Source organism: Grampus griseus, assembly GCF_964374135.1.
Source record: "Grampus griseus genome assembly, chromosome: 13".
Lineage (NCBI taxonomy): Eukaryota > Metazoa > Chordata > Mammalia > Artiodactyla > Delphinidae > Grampus > Grampus griseus.
The window spans coordinates 68,030,620-68,050,123 of record NC_139007.1 but is presented as its reverse complement, the minus strand read 5'-3'; the positions used below and the strand labels follow the sequence as shown (position 1 = coordinate 68,050,123).

The 19,504-nt window shown below is 42.5% G+C and overlaps 2 protein-coding genes across 5 annotated transcripts in view; one reads left to right on the top strand and one right to left on the bottom strand.

Moving 5' to 3' along the window:
- PLAGL1 (PLAG1 like zinc finger 1) overlaps positions 1 to 14,080 on the top strand; it is a 65,925-nt gene extending 51,845 nt beyond the window's left edge. The window contains exons 7-9 of one of the 4 annotated variants that reach the window (XM_082669386.1): positions 6,982 to 7,453; positions 7,719 to 7,787; positions 11,575 to 14,080. In XM_082669386.1, the coding sequence (XP_082525512.1) occupies positions 7,783 to 7,787; positions 11,575 to 12,814 (1,245 nt within the window). In that variant the 5' untranslated portion in view covers positions 6,982 to 7,453; positions 7,719 to 7,782 and the 3' untranslated portion in view covers positions 12,815 to 14,080. Of the gene's footprint in view, positions 1 to 6,981; positions 7,788 to 11,574 lie in introns of all 4 variants that reach the window. The other 3 variants (XM_082669385.1, XM_082669384.1, XM_082669387.1) reach the window with 3 other exon arrangements.
- A 1,661-nt stretch (positions 14,081 to 15,741) lies between these two features.
- ZC2HC1B (zinc finger C2HC-type containing 1B) overlaps positions 15,742 to 19,504 on the bottom strand; it is a gene marked incomplete at both ends in the record, with an annotated part of 33,580 nt that continues 29,817 nt past the window's right edge. Inside the window, 2 exons of the mRNA XM_082668718.1 lie at positions 15,742 to 15,798; positions 16,251 to 16,333. Of these exons, the coding sequence (XP_082524844.1) occupies positions 15,742 to 15,798; positions 16,251 to 16,333 (140 nt within the window). The remainder of the gene's footprint in view (positions 15,799 to 16,250; positions 16,334 to 19,504) is intronic.

Genomic DNA, 19,504 nt, shown 5'->3' with positions numbered 1-19,504 from the left:
CTCAAATGCCTGCGTCTGGGGTCTTGCACTTGTCACTGTCCTTGTTGTAGTTTGTTGTTTTCTTTTTTAAAACTCCGGTTCCTTTGGGGATATCTCTGTTCTCTCTAGGATATTAATGACAGTTGTTTCTGAAGTTTTCTCCATAGTCTTTTTTCTTCTTCATTAGCCTAGCTGCCTTTTTCTGTTTGTTCTGTGTCGGTTTTTCCTAATAGATGCTTGCTTCTGATTTCTGGTGATCCTTGGAGGCCTGCTGACTCGTGAGTGGAGCCATAGAAAAGCTGATGGAAGCTTTGTGTACTTAGATAGGGCTTGTCAACAAGGGCTTCGTTGTAGGGGAATATGGGTAAACCCTTCAGGACTGCCATTTGTCCTTGTCGTTAGCTCTTTTCTCTTGGGCTAGTCAGCTTTCCCAGAGAAGACTCTTTCAGTCTCCTGTCCTGGAGAGTATAATAGGCCTGGTCGCCTTTGTTCTGATAGGCGAATAGGGGAAGTATGCAAACTTCTACTTAATTCACCCTGTTTCAGCATAGGACCCCCTTCTCATACCCTCTTTTGGGAGGGGGTCAGAGGGCTGAACGCACTGACAGACTTTCAACCACTCTCTCTGTTTCTATACCCACTCTTATCCCCACTTCCAGAAGTACCTAGTGCCCAACTTTGAGACTTGATGGGTTCTGCGGGGTGAATCAGGTTGCTTCATAGCTTTTCATTACTGGCTTAGAATACCGCTTTCTTAGGACGGCTAAGTCAGTTACTGCTTGTTTACCTGCTTTCCAGCTTCCAAAAGTTTGTTGCAGTTTTCTCCTTTCCTGTTATCTTAGGTTGTGTTTTTGAAAAAATCTCATTAATATTGTTTTAGTAGAGTTTCAGGAGAGACTGGGGCTACATACTTTTATTCAGTGTACCATCTTTAACTAGATATAACTCATACTGTTTGTGAAGAGAAGGTTAGCACCCCGTCCTTTTTCGTTTTTTCTAAGTCTAATGCATAGATTTGATGTTCTAAAGCTGTGGTGTAATTTTCTCTCTAGGTATTAGGTAAACAGTTCACTTCAGCTTTCTTATCTTCAGCCTTGTTTCTAAGAAAATAAGAGCTTAGTCACTGGGTTAACACAATAAAACCTCTCAAGGTGACAGTTTAAAAGAGTCAGTAGGCTGCAAACCTGACTGCTTGGCAGGCTGGGGAGGCAGGGGCTTGCTGTGCATGGCGCCCCCCAGAGCAGAACCGGGGGCGGGCAGCCGATGCTTCCCACCACTGAAAGCAAATTGTTTCAAACATATTAAAGTGGAGATGTCTACCCGGTGTTGAATAAATAGTTTTGGAGGGCACACAGAAGAACCCTTTGTGGAAGCAGTTTCTCACCAAACCAATCTTCCCTTGCTAACTGAGCCGTGGTTTTCAGTGCTCTGTTTTATCTCCACCACGACCACCTTAGCCCAAGCCCCTGCAGGCTCACCTGGACCGTTCCAGTCGCTTTCTTGGTGGGCTCCCCGTTTCACCATCTCACCAGGTGGAAAAGGAGCTCATTCCTCTGCCTGGGAGTGACAAGGAAAGTAGGAGTTGGCCAGGTAGACAAGGGGTGGCGAGATAGTCCAGGAAGGAGCATAGCATAGTGTGGAAAACACAGAAGCGTGAGAGAAGGTGGCACGTTAAGGAAATACCAAGTAGATGGATCTGCAGCTGTGGTTGCCTTTGGGCCACTGTGGGAGAGAGGTCTGCAGACAGAGTGGGGTGACAGGCTTTGGGGATCCAGCCTGAGAGTTCATCCTAGGCAAGAGCCTTCTTCCAAGTGGTATGTCAGCTCAGGTGTTACGGATTTTAATGATAGTGTCTTAGTACTTTATTCAGGACACACACACACACACACACACACACACACACACACACACACACACACACACACACACACACACACACACACACACACACACACACACACACACACACACACACACACACTTTAATAAAAGATTTTTAAAGATGCTGACAAATGAATCCCTATGATTTTGAGGGCAACCTTCCCTCTAGTCAAAAGGTAGCCCTGTTTTAGATGATAGAATCTATTAATTATCATCATTACCCACGTTTGAAACGAAATTTGTAGAAGTTGTTTATTGCTTGAATTTCCAAAGAAAATTATTATAGACCCCCGCTCCCCCCCCCCTTTTTTTTTACTTTAACCTGATAAAATGCAGTGACTGAGGCACCAAATATATGGTCCATCGCTTAGGAAATATCAGTGACTTTGTGAAAAGTGAAACTGAATTGATAGCACCAAGAGGGATTTTCCCTTTTTTCATCTAAGTCAGTGTCCTTTAACCTGTTTAAATCTAGAGCTCCTTAGAAAATCTGAAGAAAGCTATGGTCCCTCTCCTCTTAAGAACTCTAATACACATGCCTCCTAATTTTGCACAGAATTTTTGAGAATTCTCAGCCATGGGCCCTGGAACCTCTGCCATGGGACCCACTTACGAACCCCTGTTCTCAGTTAAGGTTGAAAACCCAGCCACAGCCATCTGGTAGGGTACTCGTCAAGCTTCACATCTGTAATCCTCAACCAGGTTACTAATCCAGCCCCAAGAGCTCCTCTTTCGCTGATGAGACATATAATGAGCCCCAACTCTTCTAACACCATGCTTGCTCAGATACAACACCTAACAAGTTTTACAATGCATGCGCATAATGAAAAACAAGAAGTAGCAACCACCTGGAGGTTCTGAGTAGCTTCTTCCTCCAGCTGATGTTTCTGGATGGTTTTTTCATAGATGATAGAGACTTGCTATCAGAGTCCTTCAAATATTGAGGGGAGCGCCCTCTCTAGGAGCCTCCTGGAGCCAAATAAACAATGCATTTCCACCTGCCCTGCTCCATGATTGGCTCTTTCATATTTTGTGAGTGTAAGAAGAAACAGCTTATTAGAGGCCCTTTTAAAACTGGCCTTAATACATGTCTATGAAAGCAATCCCAGATTTCAGGACTAGGAGAGAGAAAAGTCCGGAGTAGAACCTTCTTGTCCACAAGGAGTGATGAATGGAGTCAAGAAAAGAACTTAAGAGTTCCCATGTTGCGAGACTAAAAATGGAAATTCAGTTTCCTCTCAGAAATGGGCCTTGCATCGTGTCACTGGGGACAATGGAAATAGAAGCCAGAAGTCATAGTTTATTTTGAGAATGTTGTAAAACATTTGTCTCCCATTAGCTGATTGTGTTACGCAGCACTGGGGACGTCCTGGAACTACACTTGTGCCCTGACCTCTCCCTCCGCCGTCATATACCATCAGCCCTCAGGGAACACAGTCCTTCCTGGCTGTTGCCATATATATATGTTCTTATTCCAATCTGATGCTCTCTCATCCCCAAAATAATCAGCATGAACAGAATGAAGCAGATGGCACAAGCCTTCTTTGGCATACTGGCAGATCTGTATCACTCACTCAGTATTTTTAGAATCAAGGGGATTGAAAATTATGTCCTGAGATGTTTTGGGGGAAGACTTACTATCTTTCCAGGGTGACAGGTGTTGAACTATTACCGTATTTAAGACTCAAATGCAATCTGCATGTCAAGTTACAGAGCGGACTATCATCAGGACCATCCCTTTGTTAGTTCTCCGTTAGGACTGTTGGAGGTTTGCCAAATAATAGAAAGTTAATCACAAGTCTGTTTGAAGGGCGTGGTGGCCAGAGAGCTCATCAGGTTTCAACCAAAGATTGGAATCAGCAGCAGCCAGCCAGTACTGGTCAAGTACATGGTGATGGGAGATGCTGTAGTATCCACACAGTTTATTTTTTAAAAATAGCTGGGCTTTGATCCTCAGCCACGATGAATTTATAATCTGTTGGGAAGACTGTGTTTATAATAGTTTGTGATTGTATCATGAAAACAGTGCAAATATTTATATTTGAAGATCCATATTAATGAAATACAGAGTTATGGTGAATGAAATGTTATAACTAGTTGTGAATTTGAGTTCATCATTAAAGAAAGCCTTCCTGAAGAAACTGAGGAATGTTTACTATTATAAATTCATTCAGTTCAACATCTGAGGACCAATTTTGCACTTAGGGTTGGACTAGGTGTATTTAACACAGAGACCAAAACTCAGAAAGATAACAGTCTTGGCAAAGGCATTAATGCAATAAGTTTAATAAGTACAAAAATGCTTAAGTGACTTAATGTTTTGTTGTTGTTCTTTGCAAGTTTAATGGGGAAAGAGTTGGAGGAAATGTCTCACATTTAAATACAGTATGGCCATGTCTAAAACGCCTTGATTATATACCCACCGTCTTTGAAGGCCCGAGAGGGAAAGGTAATGAGGTCTACAGCTTGTTGGACTTCTGAATCTAGGGAAGTGGCTGGAAAGTGCATCTGGGAAAACTTCATTCAGTGCTAAAGGCAGGTACTTTTTTCTTGAATAAATCTTATTTTTCCTTTGTATGCTTGGTGCGTTGGTGAGCAATCAAAGTTGGTATCTGTTGAGAAACAATGAGCTCGGGCCAGTTTTTACTTGCAACCTCGTATGTCCTGTGTGTGTTGAGCATGTGTATTATCCAGGCTACTGGGTCCTCCCACTATGAAGCATACATAGGAGAGAACGTGTGTCTCTTTTCTGTTATATCCATAGCTCAGTGGTTAGAACCATGTGCCAGTTTGCAGCTGATGGTTTCTGCTTTTAATCCCAGTGTTTATAAATGCTACCGTGTATTTGTGTGGTGTTTTTAGATTACAGGGTACTTTCAGATCCATCTTGTTTCAGTTGGTTGTCCCTACCAGCTCATTTACATGCATCAGATAGATAACACAAACTGAAACTCAGGACAGCTAACAAAGGGGTGAGCTGGAATTTGAAGTAGGGAATCTTTCTACTGTATTCATAAAACAAATGACTGGATCTACATAAATACCTTTTGTGCTTCAGGGAAACGCCTGAGGGCAAATGAGCGGCATAGCTGTGCCTGAAGGAAAGGGTAGCCTTGCCTTCGTCTCTTTTGACAGTGAAACTGAGAATGCCTGTGTCTTCCAGTACAGCAGCCACTAGCCTCCTGTGGCTACTTAAATAAGAAAATTTTGTTTCTCGGTATCACATTTTGATAGCCATCCATTTCCATCAGAGAAAGTTCTGTTGGACACTGGTCATCTCTCATAAAGCAGCAGCTGGGGAGAATGCGTTTAAAGCATACATGCAGGGGATCGGTGTAGGTGAGAAGCCAGACCAGCTCCTCCTGAGTGACTAGCGCTATTCTGAGTTCAGCTATAAAGAGAACAACAAAAAAATGAATTTCAAACTTCATATTGTGTGTACATTTTAATCTCTTAAAATAGACCTGGAAAAAACACAGCAATTTCCAGTGAATGAGTATATTTAATGATGATGATAAATCCTATGCCTTTATAGCTGGGCCAGTATTATAGCCAGACTTAGGCTGGATGAGAAGTAGGACACACCATGAGTCCTGGCAGCAAAAACTCGGCCACACAGGGTAGAATTCCTGGAAGGAATTACTTTGTGGCCAGGGTGGTAGAGATGCCTCGAGGCCGGGCAGCGAGGTGAGCTGGCAGACGCTGCAGGAGCAAGGAGCTGGGGGAGAGGGGTTTGGACAGAGCTGGGACAGGGGCTCAGTTCAAGTCACATTTGGTCACAGAGGAATAACACACACATTTGTGTGTGTCGCCATCAGAAGGGAGGTTTGGTGCCAAGATGCTAGCTGAGAACGCCGGTGTCCCCGGCTTTGGATCAGTGCTTGAAGCTTCAGGTCAAAGTGCACACGTCAGCTCTGAAGGTTCCAAGCAGGTGGGGCAGGATGGTGAGGGGTGTCTGCCTGGTGCTGGCTCCTTGTGAACTCTGACCAGACACTAAAAACACCCGAGCTAGCTGATGAGGAACACAAGAAGTTTCCTGCACTTTTTGCCTCTTAAAAAAGGAATGTGTTTGTCTATGTTGCATGTGCTAGGTGCTGATATGTTTAAAGATGCTTGAACTATTATAATAGTAAAATTCCATCTAGCTAGACTCCAACTTTCTGATCTGAAAGTAACTACAAAGGTAAGTAAAAATTAACTTTTAACAGTAAAGAGCAGCTCTAAAGGAGTTGGCAATAAATGAATGACTGCAGGGAATAGACGCCTTGAAGACCTGCTGGGATTGGTTGCCATGAGTGCCCTGCTCACTTGACAAAGTTCAGAAAAAGCTGGCCTGGGTACAAAAGCTACTCCAGTGTGTTTAATGTAAGCATACAGTATGCTATCTTTTTTTTTTTTTTAAATATTGGCACTTGAAAGGTTAATGTCCATTGCCTGAGGATTAACTCTGTCTAGAATAGCACAGGATTCTAGGTAGCCAGGCCTTTACTGTGTTGTTCATGATGCTGCTTTGGACTCTTAAGGCTTCCAAATGATGGTCTGTTGGTAGAAGAAGAGCCTGGATTTGGGTGATCTGCCTGGGTTGGAAGGGTGCTAATAACTGGGATTTGAGGCAGGTTGAGGCGGCAAGCCCACCTCCTAGGAGTGGCCTTCCAACAGGTAGCTGGTCCCCCAGGCTGGGGCTGGGGAATGAGGAAATGTCCCCATTAACGAAAGGGGAAAAGAAGAGTAGAACAGTTTCCTGGAGGATGGTGCCTGCACATCTAATGTGCTCTGAGCTCTGCCCGAGCTGTCCCTTTGTCTCTGTGGGAATCTCTCGTCTCCCCTCTGAAGGTACCGCATCAGTGAACTAAACTAGCTTTATTCCCACTTTGTTTACATCGTAGACTTGAGTCCTGCACAGGAACCTCACAAACAAATTAACTTATATGTATACAGATTATTTCGGCTCATCCCTGGAGGTTTAAACAGGTGTGATAAACAACTTATGTTCTGCCAACAGTGAGTGAAGAGGACTGGCCCATGGTTTGAATAAGCAGGGATGATTTTTTTTTTTTTCTGTACCAGTAAAACACTTGAACACACTGGGGAGGTTTTTTTGTTTTTTCTTTGAATCGGCAGACTGAACTTCGCAATGACCCGAAATCATGGTTTGAAGTCGAGAATACCGACTCTATGGAAATAGCCGTCTCTGTCACAAGGGGAAGTGCGCTTCATCTACTGTCAAAACACTGTGCGCTTGACTCCTGCCACCCAGGAGAAGCACAGACAGGTGGACTTATATGCAGAAGGACCTCTTAAAGCACACAGGAGGATGCAGAGTTGTGCTGCGTTCAAGCCATTTAAAGGAACACGTTGATTCTGGGGAGTTGATGCTGAACTGGTGGGGGAGGAGCAGCATTGTTTTCAGATGAAATGCAAGGAAACTGTTCCCCTTCTCTCCACAGACAGTTTGGTGGTCCAGGACGTGCCCCAGCTCTAGTGATGCCGATTGCCTTTCCGCTCTGGAACCTCATCCATGCCTCAGACTTGCTCCTCTCAACCTGAGACTGCGTGGAAACTGGGATGTGGGAAGCAGGAAGCAGAGATAGTGGTAACTGAGAGGCCCATGTCTGGGTAGAACCAGGTCCGGGACCACAACGCTGCCTCCCCCCTGGCCTGGCGGTCAGCTGCTGTGGCTCTGCTGATGTGCTCAGCACCGTCCTTCTATTTGTACTTAAATGGCACAGCATTTGGTCAGCGCATCTGAAAAGGAAGGTGTGAGAGACAAAGCCCATGGCCACCTACCCCTGCCAATTATGTGGCAAGACGTTCCTCACCCTGGAGAAGTTCACTATCCACAATTATTCCCACTCCAGGGAGCGACCTTACAAGTGCTTGCAGCCAGACTGTGGCAAAGCCTTCATTTCCAGATATAAATTAATGAGGTGAGAGGCTTTAGAAAAGGTATGTACTTTTACACATACCTTTAAAAGGCTTTGCTAGCCCTCAGACCAAACACTGCAGGGGAAAAGGGATGCAGAATGTGGATGCATTTTAGCCTTTATGGCTGTACCTCCAGTGATTACTATAGTTTTTGTATGACAGTTGTGCTTTGCAGTGTCCAGTTCACTTTTTCAACAAATATTTCTTGTGTTCCTGCAATAAGCCAGGCCTAAGGACAGAAAGATGAGAAGACACATGGCTGGGGAGATAGTCATGCAAACGCCATTAAAATGTGATCTAAGGGCTTTGACAGAGCTATGCAGGTGGCGGAAGTTGTTCTCCACTGCTTGATGAGACCTGGGGAGGCTCCTCAGAAAGGTACAGTCTTTAGCTGTGATCTAAAGAATGAATGGGAGGCAGACAGTGAGGAAGGAGGTTCTGGGAAAGCCCTAAGCCTTGTCCTTGAAGCACACGTGCACAGAGGGTAGCGGCGGATGAGAATGGAGGTGAGGCCCAAAGTGTAGGGGAGAAGGAAGCAGCTCAAAACAGGCCTTGTCTGCTGTCCTAAAGGGTTTGTTTTCTTCTGGTAAGTCTAAGAACTGAAAAACATGATTTGGTCAGGGTGTTAGAAAGATGGCTATGGTAGTAATCTGGAGAAGAGGGAAGAGGCCTGTAGACTGATTTGCAGTCTGTTGTTAACAGTCCAGGTATGAAATACGGAGAGCTTGTCTAGGTTCTGAGAGTAAGCATGGAGGGGGGCGGGTTCCTCTCCGAGCGTTGGCTTTTGGAGCAGTTTCTCAACTTGGCTCTAAAAGCCACCCTAACAAGTGGAATTCTGTTGGGTATACAGATGTTAAGTATGTGCATTTAATCAGATTTTCAAAGGTATCCATGATATGACAGAGGGTAAAAACTACTCTTTTAGGAGATAGGTCCTTTTTTAGATATAGTACATTTAGTCTGAATTATCAGTATTTCTTGAGTGCCTATTAGGTACTCACTTCCCTGAGGGAAATGAATATGAGATGTAGTTTTCTGCCTGTAAAGGATTTTTATATTATATTTGCATATAATATATACTCAAAATCAGTAAGTCACACAGTAGGCTGATTGACAATAAATGCTGTGTGTGTTATGTATTGAATATATGGTACCTTCAGAGCTATACACACAGAACTGCCACTAATCTGTGCCTCTTGATACCTGGTTAAGGGAAATGCATCGTTTGCCTCTAATTTTCATGAAATGAACTTTCACTTTCAGACTAACATATAAATGCATAGGTAAGAGTCAGAATTTAGCAGGAGAGAGTTTCCATCTGAGTGGTATGAACACGAACCACATTATAATTAGATCTGGGAATGCCCCTGGAGGAAGGCACTTGAAAGAATTAAGAGAGATATAAATTATGGCTCTTAAGAATAACACTGTTACAGATGATGTAATATAATAAGCTGATTTGTTAAAATAAGCCTATACACGCCTAAAATTCAAATGTGTTCTATACGTCGGCTGATCTCTAGTTGCCATAAGTGTGTTGAGTGCCTACTGTATGCACCAATTTTGTTGCAAAGGCTTCCTGTTTTGCAACCCGCTTCTTATGTGTACACAGTAATTATCCTTACCCGAACACCAAAAGCAGTGTTAGCTGCAGTTAAGCCACAGTGAGGATATTATAACCATGGATAAAGACCAAAACACATATAGGAGATAAATATTTGGAAAAGACAGTGGCGCTAACAGATTACTGGAATGACAGGAATTAGGTGGGATTACTGTGGTAAACCGCACTGAAGAAGATGTCTTAAGCAATATTTAGGAGGTAGGTGGTGGTGGTGCTGAGGAAGGGAAACGACTTGTTCAGCTAAGGGTGTGAAGAGAAGCAGAAGAGGGAAGCAGTGTACTTCATGCAAGGACGGCCTTCCCTGCCGCAGTCCCCGACATTTCTTGCCTCTCTGGCCTGAAGCAGCGATCCAATAAAGGGATAGAAGAGTGGCGAGAGGGCAGGATGCTTTAGGTTTTGCTTTTTTTTTTTAAAAAAAAGGGCAGCATTCCTTCCTGTGTCCCTCAGTTGTAACATAAGATCCATTTTATAAGCAGAGGTTGAAGAAGAAACTAACTGACTTGCTTAACTAGAAAAGAGAACATGGGACTTACTTAATACAGCGAAGGATGAAAGCAGTTAGATGGAGATAGCAAAGGGCAGGAACGGTGATTTGGCAAGGCAGACGAAGTCCCAGTGTAAGCAGTTAACCCCGGAGGAATTCTAAGATCATTGATGTGGTCCAGGTGACGCCCAAAGACGGTGGTACTTGGTGACTGTAGGACAGACTGAAACTGGTGGTTTCTTGGGTTGTGAGGTAAGAGGAGAAGTTAGGGAGGGAAACAAAATGTGGAAGTAATTTCAGCCATAAGATGATCATGTTCTAGATTGGAACTGTTGCATGAGCAGGTGAAGGGGGAAATTAAAGGAAGAATTGGATGCCAGGCAGAGGAAAGAGTCAAAAAAGAGGGGTGGTAGCTGGTAGAATGTGAAAAGTGTCATTGCTCAGGTAAGAGTTGTGTCCCCCCGAGCCTTTCTCATAGGTAGGACAGCAGTAGGACAGCAAAGTGTGGGTAGGAAATACCAGGTCCAGAGTTGTTAACTGGGTACTGATCTAACACAGGGGTGATAAATGAAATTTAATCAGATAAAAATCCTTCACAAAGGAAAAAGGGGAGAGGGACAAGATCCAGAACAGAGCTTTAGGGTTCCTAAACATTAGTGCTGGACCAAATAGAAAGAAAACTGTTTAAATATCAAGTTTGTTATTTGCCCTCCAGCAACCTCGAAAAATCCTTTCGACAACCTAGGAATGTATTTCAATATGCATGTGAAACTTGGAGAGACCAGCCTCACTTCAGGTCCCCCAATACCTGTTGCATTGTCCCCGTTCCTCAACACTGCTTGTACCTGTCTCACAGAACCTGCCGCAGTCAGTGTATGTTTCCCTCTACTGTCTTAGTCCTTCTAGAAAAAGTCCTTTTGAACTTTGCCGAAGGAATTACCAGTGACCTTTAGGAAGTGAGCTGAAGGTGTCTAAGAGGGATCCTGAAGAAATGGAGACGGGCTGCACGCATGTGACGTGATAGCCAATAGGAAAGTATTAAACGGCAGAAACTAAGACTTCAGCGTAAAGGTCTCATGGGAGGCAGGAGGCGGACGCTCCGAGAACAGGTGGTGGGGGTGGCATTCTGGGTCCAGTTAGACACTTTCTCTGAGGTTAAAGATGATAGACTTTTTAGTTTTATGTCTAAGGCCTGAACTTTTTGTCTCAATAAAGACCAAGCAGAAATTGTATTGGAAACCATAAAAATAACAACACTGGGGGGCAGGGGTATGGGGTTATGTGTAGAAGGCAAATTGGATCACTTCTGGAAATTCAGAAATTTTAAGAGTATAGAATAGTCATTTAAACCCCTTCCTGAAAAATATTTCTTCATGATCATATATCTTAAAATGCTTGTATACTTGTATTTGTTTAGAAATCTCTTTGTGTACATTAGGAAAATGTGTTCTCAAAGCATATTCTTTACACGTGTGAAAACGGCATCACGTAGTACCTGTTTTTTTTATTATAACGTTTATGTGTAGAATCTGGAAAATACAGAAAAGTATTTTAAAACTAAAACACATATGCCACCACCTAGAGAAAACTACTATCAACATTTTAATACTGTTTGTTTCTCTACGTTTCTCCAGCTCTTAAACCACTGGGTCTATTGTGAACTTCTTCCTTCTGCTCCTAGGCACATGGCTACCCACTCGCCCCAGAAATCCCACCAGTGCGCTCATTGTGAGAAGACTTTCAACCGCAAAGACCACCTGAAAAACCACCTCCAGACGCACGACCCCAACAAAATGGCCTTTGGGTGCGAGGAGTGCGGGAAGAAGTACAACACCATGCTGGGCTACAAGAGGCACCTGGCCCTGCACGCGGCCAGCAGTGGCGACCTCACCTGCGGGGTCTGTGCCCTGGAGCTAGGGAGCACGGAGGTGCTGCTGGACCACCTCAAGGCCCACGCGGAAGAGAAGCCCCCGAGTGGAGCCAAGGAGAAGAAGCACCAGTGCGACCACTGCGAAAGATGCTTCTACACCCGGAAAGACGTGCGGCGCCACCTGGTGGTCCACACAGGCTGCAAGGACTTCCTGTGTCAGTTCTGTGCCCAGAGGTTTGGGCGCAAAGACCACCTCACGCGACACACCAAGAAGACACACTCACAGGAGCTGATGAAAGAGAGTCTGCAGTCCGGAGACCTTCTGAACACCTTCCACTCCCTCTCTCCGCAGTTCCAGCTGAAGGCCGCCCCACTGCCTCCTTTCCCTTTAGGGGCTCCTGCACAGAACGGGCTTGCAAGCGGCCTGCCAGCTGAGGTACACAGCCACACCCACGGCCCCTCGGAGCAAACCTCCCAGCCTGTGCCAGCGCTGCCAGAGCTCCTGGCCCCGCTCCACCCCGTAGCATCCCCCAGCTCTCCTCCCCCACCCCTCCAGAATCACAAGTACAACACCAGTTCTACCTCATACTCCCCACTTGCAAGCCTGCCCCTCAAAGCGGATACTAAAGGATTTTGCAATACCAATTTGCTTGAGGACTTGCCTCTGCAAGAGCCTCAGTCACCTCACAAGCTCAACCCAGGTTTTGATCTGGCCAAGGGAGGTGCTGGTAAAGTAAACCTGCCCAAGGAGCTACCTGCAGACGCTGTGAACCTAACAATACCTGCCTCTTTGGACCTTTCCCCTCTGTTGGGCTTCTGGCAGCTGCCCCCTCCTGCTACCCAAAATGCCTTTGGGAATAGCAGTCTCACCCTGGGGCCTGGGGAATCTCTGCCCCACAGGTTAAGCTGTCTGGGGCAGCAGCAACAAGACCCCTCACTCGCCATGAGCACTATGAGCCTGGGCCAGCTCCCCCTGCCCCCCATCCCCCATGTTTTCCCAGCTGGCACTGGTTCAGCTATCCTGCCTCATTTCCACCATGCATTCAGATGACTGGTTTTTAAAGCGTACCGTTCTTATTCTGGAAGATGTTTTAAGAAGCATTTTAAACATCAGTTATGATACAAGGAAAGAGTTAGAAAGCAGGACTGGAATATGGCTTATTCAGTGATGACTGGCTTGAGAGAAGAGAGTTCTCGAACTGCATGTATTGTGCCAATCTGTCCTGAGTATTCATGCTTTGTACCAAATTTAATAAGCAAGTATTCTTTAATGGAACTGCAACCATTGTCATAACCGACATCCATACGAGGGCTGCTATATATAGGTGTTTGTCAAATTGAACTTAATCGTAAGCCATGATCATAATAATGTTAACTAAATAACTTTATGTGGCACTGCCTAGTAAGGGAACTATGGAAAGGTTTGGATTTCTCCAAAATGGGAGAATTTTTAAAATAAGAAAATAACCTTTATATTGCATATTATGACTAGGCTGTGTATTTCTTTTCAGGGATTTTTCTACCTTCAGGGTTGGATGTAGTTTAGTTACTATTGCCATAGCCAACCTATAGTTTTACAGAAACAATTTCTTGTGGAATAATAGATGTCTCCATTTTAAAAAAGCATTTTAAATGTAGTTTGAATATTTTCCACAGGATGCTACAATGTGAGTTATCACTTCATTTATCTTAAAGACTAAACTGATTGTCAGTTACATCTGACAGAAAAAAAAAAAATCACTGTGTAACCAGGTTAAGCGGTAAAATAATCCAGGCGTCAGTCAAAAAAGGCATTTTACTGACTTTAATATTGATTATATTTTTAACAGGAATTTAAGAATATTACTGGAATTAAAAATATATATATATATATATATTAAACAAGAATTTCCTTTGCTCTGTCTGGCTTAAAATACTACTCTGCTTAAGTATTTTTAATCACCAATAAGTAAATGCATTTTAAAATTCATCATTTAAGTCAATATTAGTTTTATTCAAAAAAGATAACGTTTTACAATGTAACTATAATCTATCTCTTGAATTTGGTATCTAATGAGTTTTTAAAATATAAAACCTAACCTTTTTTTAAAGCTCCTTTGTCTTTTGTGTTTAGAGGCTTTCTATATGAAGATATATCTTACGTATAATAAACTCTACAAATTCTGCACGTGGCTCGATTAATTTTTATATACAACCACACCGCGGAACTATCCACACTGAGATAGAAAACAGTTCCAGTTCCTTGGCCGGCTCCCTCATGCCCCCTCCTGGCCATTACATCCCCTACAGAAACTACTATTCTGACCTCTAGTCAGCATCTATTAGAAACTAACCCCCCCCTTTTTTTTTGAGTAAAATAATTATGATTTAAGGTACGAGCTTATATGCTTCATTAAATTCACAGTGCTAAGAACTTAGTTCTAAAAATTACTGTATAACATTCTGAATCCTTCCAGAATGCTATGTAATTTATTTCTGATATATAAGGTCAGAATACTAGCTACTAAAGTTTTGTCTAGGCTAGGCTACCATGATCCCGTTTTACAATCGTGTTTACTATTAATTTCTAGTACAAATTAGAAATTATTTCATATTGGGATTTCTTCAGAAAGTATTCCCCCATAATACTGTTTATTTTTGCTTGTTTTACCTCGAAATAGGGTGGGGGTGGGTAGAGAAAGGGAAACCTTGAGTTCGTTCGCCCATTAAAGCAGCATATTAGCCAAATGTGAGAAACTGGTTCACAGTCCTTAAAGGTGATACTGATGACCATAAAGGGTGGGAGGCATTGTAGATAAGCTACCTGGGGCCGGGCTGTTGCATGTGTGGAACTGACATGGTGGGTCCTTAAACTACGGTTTCACTTGCGGGGAAGAAAATGAGACAGAGGGACACAGGTTACCTCGTCAGTAGGAATCTACTGCTCTGGGATGTCTCAGTTCACAAATCCACTTACCTCTCCAAGGGAAGGCAGTCTCTCAGAGCAAGCGGAGAGTGGTAGAGTGGCAGCTCCCCTCAGCTCAAGCTTCCCAAACTCCATTTACAGAAGGTTCCATAAATACTTTTATGTGGCTTACGAGTCTCCAGTCAATTCCAGAACACATACCTGATTTACCTGAGCATAAAACATAGCATTTAGTTCCCAAAATACAGATTGTAAGACTTTCAGATGTCATGTTTGCTGTACCACAGGTGGGAGTAGGTCGGTATTCTCCTAATTAGAAAAAGATGGCTTACTCCTAAATAAAATTCCCTGAGTTTAATAAAAGATAAAAAATTCTTAGATTAAAAAGCAAGAGTTAAGTATAAATGAGTCTACAAAAAGAGTTTACTAACCCTTAAGATGACCAAGGGAAAAAAATAGTTGGGACACCACCTCCCAACAGAGCTACATAAACCAGTGGTGAAATGAACAGTTGACTTCCAAGTTGACCATGATAAATAAATGGCCTGAGGCCACTTAGAGCATCCTCTCCACAGGGTGGGAAGGTTACTGTAACCTGTTCCTTCCACTGTAGTGTTCCCCCAAAATCAACTGTGTACACTGGTGTGAGACAATTATACATGGTATACAGATGGACATTTAAAATAGGAATGGTTACTAATTATAGTTTAATGTTCATTAGAAGCAAATAACAAAGCTGACATTTCACAGCTATTATATAGAATAAAGTTAGGTAAAAAATGATTTTCCTAGAAAGCAATAGTGTTAGTACACCGAAGACTGTTTCACTAAAAGTTTCTAATATCAAAGCAACATTTTCTTTAAAAGCTTATTAAATGTCCACTTTAAAAAAAAAGCTTCAAATGAATCTTTAAATCAAGCATTATCATACAGGTTGATGTGCTGTTTAACGATTTGGGGGGAAAATTTTGAAGGGAGTAGATAAGAAAATTTGAAGCTAGTTTTTACTTGTTCTACATGATGTCTCAAGAGAAATCATGGGCATGTAAACAGATGCCTCCCCATCCTTCCCCTTAGGTGGCTTTCCTGGGTACACAGCCATCCAGGCTGAGGACTTTTAGGGAGCCAGTCTGAAAGCAGAAAGAAAAGGCATTTACTTTAGAACTTCGTTGTTTCCACATTGAGAATGTTAAGTAATATACGCCTCTTAAAATTTTAATTGTTTTAACAATTCACATATCAAAAAGTCTCCAACTTCATAGCAGTCCTATTCAGTGTCAATCTCAGGGAACTGTCCTTGTTTGGAAAAAGGGATAGGGCAGTAACCTTCCAGGTCAAAATGAAAAATCGTTCCCCTTTCCTGTTAAATCCAAGAAGCAAAAACTGAACGTCATTTCAAACTATATGTTTAACAAAAGAGTAAATTTCAAGAACATACATTTTAGTAACACAAATCAGGATCTGCCCAAATTCCTCTCTGACTGGCCTGCTATGGATTCATTCTCTTAAAGGCTCAGTAACTGTCTTGCCCATTGGATGATCGGCAACACCTGGATTAGAGGTTAATTTTTTTTTTTCTTACCTGGCCTCTAGGAGTTAATCTTTTTTTAGGTTTAGTAAATCCTTGTCTGAGTTTTGCTCCAGAAGCAGGGTCCACTGCTAATCCTTTGCAGACATAAACAGATTTGTTATTATGTAAAAGCAAACATTAGCAACAACAGAAAAAAAGGAATGATTACGAAATCCTCACACTGGATTCAAAAATCTCTATTCTTCTTCTGTTTTGTTTAGTTTTGTAGCTATAGACAAGTTCTCAGTCCCCATCCTGGGCCAAATAATAAGGAAAACAGAAACTGTCTCAGGAGCCCTCTCTCCTCCACCCCTAGGCCTTCACTTGCCTATGGATGGGCCCTCTGGACCACCACCTCAGTGGGCCACCATTTATACAAGCTGACCCTTGGGCTTCCCTGGTGGCGCAGTGGTTGAGAATCTGCCTGCTAATGCAGGGGACACGGGTTCGAGCCCTGGTCTGGGAGGATCCCCCATGCGGCAGAGCAGCTGGGCCCGTGAGCCACAACTATTGAGCCTGCGCGTCTGGAGCCTGTGCTCCGCAACAAGAGAGGCCGCGATAGTGAGGCTCGCGCACCGCGATGAAGAGTGGCCCCCGCTTGCCACAACTAGAGAAAGCCCTCGCACAGAAACTCAGACCCAACACAGCAAAAATAAATAAATTATACAAGCTGACCCTCAACACCTCTCCCCACTACTGCCCTGGCTTTCAAAATATATCCTGAGTATTTCATGTCTTCACAATCCTTTGCCTGCTTTCATGCTAGAAAGGGTTTGATAAGCCTTATGGAAGCATGAGATGCCTTCCCTCCCAGGCGTTATTTACACAGTGATGGACTCAATCCCCAAACAGGACTCTTTTCCTTCGTGTCCAGCAGCACTGCTACGTATGGAGATGTAGGAGTTTATGGATATAGGCATACCATACCATAGTCTGTTTTAAAGGACCACATGGTATGGGACGGGATTCTCAAGGAAATCATTTAAAAAAAAAAAAAAAAGAATTAGTGCTCTCTGTCCTAGAGGCCTCCTTTCTATCTAATCAGTGTTTTACAAAGGGGGAATAACCAAACAACCCAAGGAAATTGTGAATCAATATCAAAGAACATAGGATAGAAAGAACTCAGTGTTCGTATTACCCAAAGATCTCCAAGTCTTATTTTTTCCAAGGAATCAGCAACTGACCCTTCAAAACTCATTACATTTGCTATGCAATTAGGTTAGGTAAGGAGGGGAGGCTAGTGCAGGGAAGATGCTTAACCTGATCAAATCCACTGGCTCCAGAAACCAAAGCAGAACCTACACCAACAAAACTTTATAGGCAATTCACTAAATATATGAAGCAATGCAGCTCTAGAACCCAGAACTACATTTTCACAGTGATCTTAGTCTCTCTGTATAAAGGTGCTGGAGAAGCTGCTGCCCAGAGGTACCTTCCCTGTAAATCTGTCACTCTTATATCAAAACCCTTCAGAAAATAGCCATGTAGATACTTGCTGACTAGGCTATAAACTCAGTTCCCATCTGAACATCAGAATCTTCGTGAGAATGAAGGAAGAGCCACACCATTTTTCTAAAACAATTTCCTAACATATATCTACTAAATAATATATACCTACTAAGTAATATATAATAGTATATAATATGTACTAAATAATGTAATATATAATAATATATAAATATGTTTATATAATTATCTCCTTAATCTTTATATTTTTTGACCCAGTTTTCCCAAAGTAGATAAAGATTTGCTTGGCTCTACCATTTCCTATTAAAAATTACTTGTGCAAGTTGCTTTTCCTCACCTGTAAACTAGGGATATGAATAATATGTCTACTTCCCTGCGTTACTTTGAGGATTAAATGAGGATTAATGAAGATTAATATATGAAGAGCTTAGAAGAGTGTACAATTAAGCACGGGCTACTGTCCATGAAGAAGGGATATTCAGTACAGCAAAAAAGTAGAAACAACCTACCTATTCAAGTCAGGAAAACAGATAAACAAGTTACATTGTATTTCTGTGATATGATACCATGTTTTTAAAGAAACTCTTTGCCATAGGGAAATGTTCAAAGTTTGTTAGTGAAAAAAAGTCAGGAAGTGTACACAGACTATGATCCTAGCTTTGATAAAAGGAAAACAAAAAAGGAGTATAAAGAGAAAAAATGAAAAGAGATATCAATGTTAACAGGGTGTGGAATTATGGACATCTTTTATTTTCTTTACACCATTTATACCATTTCTTTATACCATTTTCCAATATCTTCTACAGTAAGCATTAATTTCTTACATGGCAATTAAAAAAAAATGCTCTTTCTCAAGAGACATTTTTGCAGACTAACAAAGTGTCTAGAACCAAGAAGTTTCTAAGTCATCATAATAGTCTAACTTACATAAATGCGCGTGCCTGGGGATGTGACACCAGCATCGGTGTTAATCACATATAGTCTGGACGTCTCGCCAAGCATTTACGGCCCTCCTTGCTCTAGTGTCAGCCTTCCATTCTAACTTTAACCCCAGTTCTTCTCCGTGCTTTGGCCAAATGGGCCATTTGTTTCCAGAGTATGTCCTCTGCATTCTTATTTCCATATCTTTGTTAATTGCTTCTGCAACTTTTCTCCATTGGTCAAAATCTAGCTCATCCTGGGACTTCCCTGGTGGTGAAATGGATAAGACTCCATGCTCCCATAAACGGATAAAGAAGATGTGGCACATATATACAATGGAATATTACTCAGCCATAAAAAGAAACAAAATTGTTATTTGTAGTGAGGTGGATGGACCTAGAGTCTGTCATACAGAGTGAAGTAAGTCAGAAAGGGAAAAATAAATACTGTATGCTAACACATATATATGGAATCTAAAGAAAAAAAAATGGTTCTGAAGAACCTAGGGGCAGGACAGGAATAAAGATGCAGATGTAGAGAATGGACTTGAGGACACGGGGAGGGGGAAGGGTAAGCCGGGACGAAGTCAGAGAGTGGCAAGGACTTATATATACTACCAAATGTAAAACAGATAGCTAGTGGGAAGCAGCCGCATAGCACAGGGAGATCAGTTCAGTGCTTTGTGACCACCTAGAGGGGTGGGATAGGGAGGGTGGGAGGGAGACGCAAGAGGGAGGAGATATGGGGATATATGTATATCTATAGCTGATTCACTTTGTTATACAGCAGAAACTAACACACCATTGTAAAGCAATTATACTCCAATAAAGATGTTAAAAAAAATAGTAAGAAAAAAAAAAAAAAGACTGTGCTCCCAA